The sequence below is a fragment of the Myotis brandtii genome, unplaced genomic scaffold, assembly GCF_000412655.1.
Source record: "Myotis brandtii unplaced genomic scaffold, ASM41265v1 scaffold246, whole genome shotgun sequence".
In the NCBI taxonomy this organism is placed as follows: Eukaryota; Metazoa; Chordata; class Mammalia; order Chiroptera; family Vespertilionidae; genus Myotis; species Myotis brandtii.
Window position 1 is genome coordinate 14,509 of NW_005359310.1, and position 4,418 is coordinate 18,926.

General features: G+C 52.8%; 1 protein-coding gene across 1 annotated transcript; it reads left to right on the forward strand.

Annotated features, from left to right (window-relative positions):
* Window positions 1–302: 302 nt before the first annotated feature.
* RTP3 (receptor (chemosensory) transporter protein 3) lies at window positions 303–4,208 on the forward strand. Its single transcript, XM_005867188.1, has 2 exons — window positions 303–586; window positions 3,293–4,208. Exons 1-2 carry the CDS (start codon window positions 420–422, stop codon window positions 4,017–4,019), a joined length of 894 nt encoding a protein of 297 aa, XP_005867250.1. The 5' UTR covers window positions 303–419; the 3' UTR covers window positions 4,020–4,208.
* Window positions 4,209–4,418: the final 210 nt, after the last annotated feature.

Below are 4,418 nucleotides of genomic sequence, written 5' to 3' on the forward strand. Positions count from 1 at the left end.
GAGGAAGGGAGTGGCACCCTTGCCAGGTAGGAGGCTGGAAGCCAGCTTGCATGTAAGTATAGAAACCCCTGTTTCCAGGATCCAGAGGGGTCCAGACAAGATCTGAAAAAGGCTGCCGGAGAGAAAGACTGAGGGGAGGTAGCCGCAGAGCATGACTGAGACCTACCCTCCTGACAGGGGGCCCCAAGAGCTCCTGGGGTGGGCTTTTGGTGAATGAAACCATGCATTCCATGTCTTTCGAAATTCCCTGTGCAGCCTGACTCAACTGACCTTTGTCCTTGGGCCAAAGAGCAGGTCTGCACGCCCAGTGCAGGGCCATAGAGGGGAGCAGGTGTGAGCCCGTGCTCTCTACAGTGGGAACCACACGTCCGGCTACAGACCCGTCAGAGCCCAGGAGAGACTGGTGCCCCCCGCTCACCATGCCAGCAGCCAAGAGTCGGGATGTGAAGCTGTGGCAGAAAGTGTTTCAGGAATTAATTCACGAGGTGAAACCATGGCACCAATGGACCCTGACACTAGACAACAGCCTCATTCCCAACACCCTGCAACCAGGCTGGGCACAATACCAGCAGTGGGTCTTTGCCAGGTGAGTGGGGAATGGGGTGGGATGTATTCCAGAATATTCTTCCTATTCCTTGCTCTGTATACTGGTTACCTTTCTGATTCCATTCCTGCTGTACTAGTAAACTGAAGATTAGAGAAAGGAAGGAGCCCATCACTCAAGACATTGTAGCTTCATTAAAGATTGTTTTCTTATTACAATGAACTCCAAAACAGTAGCAGGGGCAGTGGGCACTGGTGTGGGGGTAATGCCCAAATATGGAGAAATCAGGCTGCGAAGGTGAGGGCAAGAGCAGCGAGGCCCAGGAGAGCTGAATGAGCAAGGCTTGCTGCAAATGCAAAGGGGGGGGGGGGCGGGTCAGAGGACCCACTACAGAACCCAAAAGAAGGGCCCTCCCTGGGCACTGAGGAGACCCCCTCATGGAGGGGTAGAGCCACATGCAGCCATCTTGACCTCTCTACAAGGAGCGGATGGAATCTTTGTGAAATAGGACCCTTAGGGGCATCCAAAGGCTAAGCCTCTGGTTTCCAGGTGGGAAATCAGAGCCCAAGGATGGGGCCCACCTGCACGGAGGACGGTTCCTGGGACTGGGGAAGGGGCATGTTGCCTGCCCACTGCCCGCTTCCTGGAAGGTCTGGGGAGGGGAAACTGAGCTCTCCTCTCCATAACCTGTAGTTTTCCCAGGTCGGGAGCTGGCACCAGGAGCAGCTGAGCAAAGTCTCAGCTCCTTTTTTTTTTTTAAACTCTGAGCTGTCACACCAACAGAGCAGCAGTGACCCAGGATGGTGGCAGGAACTGTAGCTCAGAAGAGCAGGGCCCAGGACCTTTGCACCAGCAGGTCATCTTGCTCACAGTGGTCAGGGCTCCTGGGCATCTTCCCTGCATTTCATCCTCACCTTCACCCAGTGAGGTGAGGCTAGAATCAAGATACAGAGGAAGCCCTGGTCACTTGGGCTCAGTGGATAGAACATCAACCTGTACACTGAAGGGTCCCAGGCTTGATTCCAGGCAAGGGCATGTACCTCCCTTGCGGGCTCGACCCCCAGCCCTGGTTGGGGCACATGAAGGAAGCAACCAATAAATATGTCTCTCTCACATCGATATTTCTCTCTCTCTTTTCCCTTCCATTCTTTCTAAAAATCTCTGGAGAAATACCCTCGGGAGAGGATTAACAACAGAAATAAACTAAATTTAAAAAGAAAGATACAAAAGGGAAACCTTGATTGACTCCTTCCCAGCATCCTCTGATCCACCGTCCAGACTCTAGGTGCCCCTGCGTCATGCCCAGCAAGGCCAGGTTTGGCTGTTGTAACAAATAACCTAACACATGGCCCCAAGCTCACCATGAAACAGAAGGAAAGAGCTGGAAAGTCAAGGGCTGCAGTCACAGATCTGGAAGCAGCATCCGTCACTTCAGCCCACATCCCATCAGCCAACTGGTCATCTTGCCCCAACTTAACTGCCCAGTGGGACTGGAACACGGTGGGAAGGGGGGAGTGTGTGGGTAATTTGGTGAGCACTTCATGTGCTCAGCCCTCTGCTCCCCGTAATTCCTCGTAATTCCTATCCTGGGTGCTGCCATGTGCTTCCCTGCCTTCTCTCTCTCCATCTCTGCTGACATGTATTTGTGCAGCTATCTTAGGTCAGAAAATTGCCCTCCTTCCTGCTGAGAGGAAGGGTCATTCTCTGGTACCCTCTCTGAGGCCAGGGGCACGAGGAATCTGAAGTGTTTCAGGCTACTTTGAGCAATGGATTGGGGCAATGAAGAGAGAGCGGACACGGCACCCTCCCAGTACTAATGGCAGACTGGGGGGCCCTGGGCAACTGGGAGCAAAGCAATGCTTTTCCCTAGGACACTGCGCTGTTTAGGGTCCCTCCCTAACCTGGGGTCTATGACTTAGGATCTGGGTCCTTTGGGGCTGCTATTAAAAAACAGCCACCACCACCACAACAAAAACAGACTGGGCGGCTTATGAACAACAGAAAGGTGTTGCTCACAGTTCTGGAGGCTGGAACTGGGTACTCGCAAGACCAGGGTACCCGCTGGTCTGGTGAGGGCCCTCCTCTGGGCCACAGACTTCCTGTGGTGCCCTCACAGGGCGGAAGGAGCTGGGGGGCGCTGTGGGCCTCTTGCATAGGGGCACTTAGCCTTTCACCAGGGCTGCACCCTCCTGACCTAATCACCCCCCAAAGCCCCGCCTTCTAACACCATCACCTTGGGCATTAGGGTTTCCTGTGAATCTGAGGAGGACACAAGCTTTCAGACTGCAGCACTTACCAACACCCACCTGGATCCACTTGTGGGTCGGGGCTGATTGAATGGCAGCTGTTTCACTTGTAGCCGTTGACCCACTTCAATCTACATTCGGAGAAGCCTTGGTTTGGAGTCAGGAAACTGAAGTGCTTGTCCTGCCTCTGACACCCACAGAGTCCCTGGGCCTGACAAGTTCCCGGTGTGTGCTCGTCTCTGACATGATCCCCTGGGACTTAAAAGGTGCCCGAGATCCCTTCGGCTCTTAGAGCATGTGACCCGCTGTCGTAATGATAGACACCTGTGAGTCATGAGCTTGTCAGCGCACAACGGAGACAGAAACAACGGACTTGGTCACTTCATCCCCCACTGATCCAGGGCCCAGTCTACCGTGTCTCTGTAATGGTGGTCCCTCCTGCTTCCCTCTGGCACAGCCCACGGTTCGGTCAAGCTGAGGGTCTCGTTTTCTGCCTCCACAGGTTCACGTGCTCCTGGTGCTCTCGCAGTTGGGCCTCTTCCCACGTTCAAGTCCTTTGCCACATGCACTGGAGTAAGAGGGAATCCACGGGCCAGGTGAAGATGAGGATCTTTGCCCAGAGATGTCAGAAGTGCTCGGAGCCTCCATTTGCGGTTCCAGAATTCATGGAGGAGAACGTCTCAAGGATCCTGAACAACCTGGTGTTCCGGATTCTGAAGAAATGCTACGGAGAAGGATTTAAGTCCATGGAGGAGATTCCTACAATCAAGGATACCTCCCTTAAAGGGCCACATGACACTAACAATTGTGAGGCGTGTCTCCAGGGCTTTTGTGCTCAGTGTGAGTTAGATCTAGACAAACCATCACCAATGTCCCCTTCACTTTCCACAATAAGCACACCTACCTTTGGGGTTCCCATCTATAAACCTTCTTTCACAAGGAGCAACACCTATGCGGATGCAGTGACAGGGGACACCGGGGTGAAGAAAGGAGAGGTACTGCACAACCCCTGCTTTCCTGAGCCCCCACAGGCTAAGAGTCCCAGAGCAAGCACCAACTACCCGGAAGAGAGTATAGTCGAGGTCTCCGCCCCAAGAGAGGATTTGCATTCCCACAGCGCCCAGAATCGCAGGCACTGCAATCTCAGAATTTGCTGCTGTTCAATCATTCTAATCCTAATCATTGTCGTGGTGGTGGTGGTGGTGATTGCTACTAAAATCACTATATGAACCTCAAAAACATGGTGCTAAGTTTAAAAAATCAGACACACCAAGTCATATATTGTATGATCCCCCGCTAATGTGAAATATTCAGACTAGGTAAATCAGGAAGTAGATTGGTGTCCATACCACTGTTGTGGCCGGTGTGGCTCAGTTGGTGGATCGTTGTCCCGTGTACCAAAAGGTTGCTGGTTTGACTCCTCAGGGTACATGCCCAGGTTTCAGATTCCGTCCCCAGTTGGGGTGCATGCAGGAGGCAGCTGATGGATGTTTCTCTTTCCAACTGATGTTTCTCTCTCCCTCTCCCTTCATCTCTCCCTAAAATCAATAAAAACAGTTTTTTTAAAAAATAGTATCTTGCCCTGGCTGGCTTGGCTCAGTGGATGGAGCATCGGCCTTTGGACTGAA

Coding starts and splice junctions, on each gene's coding strand:
- RTP3 (XM_005867188.1), top strand. CDS start 420: ATGCCAGCAGCCAAGAGTCGGGATGTGAAGCTGTGGCAGAAAGTGTTT. Junction 587..3,292: donor CAGCAGTGGGTCTTTGCCAG/GTGAGTGGGGAA, acceptor CTGCCTCCACAG/GTTCACGTGCTCCTGGTGCT.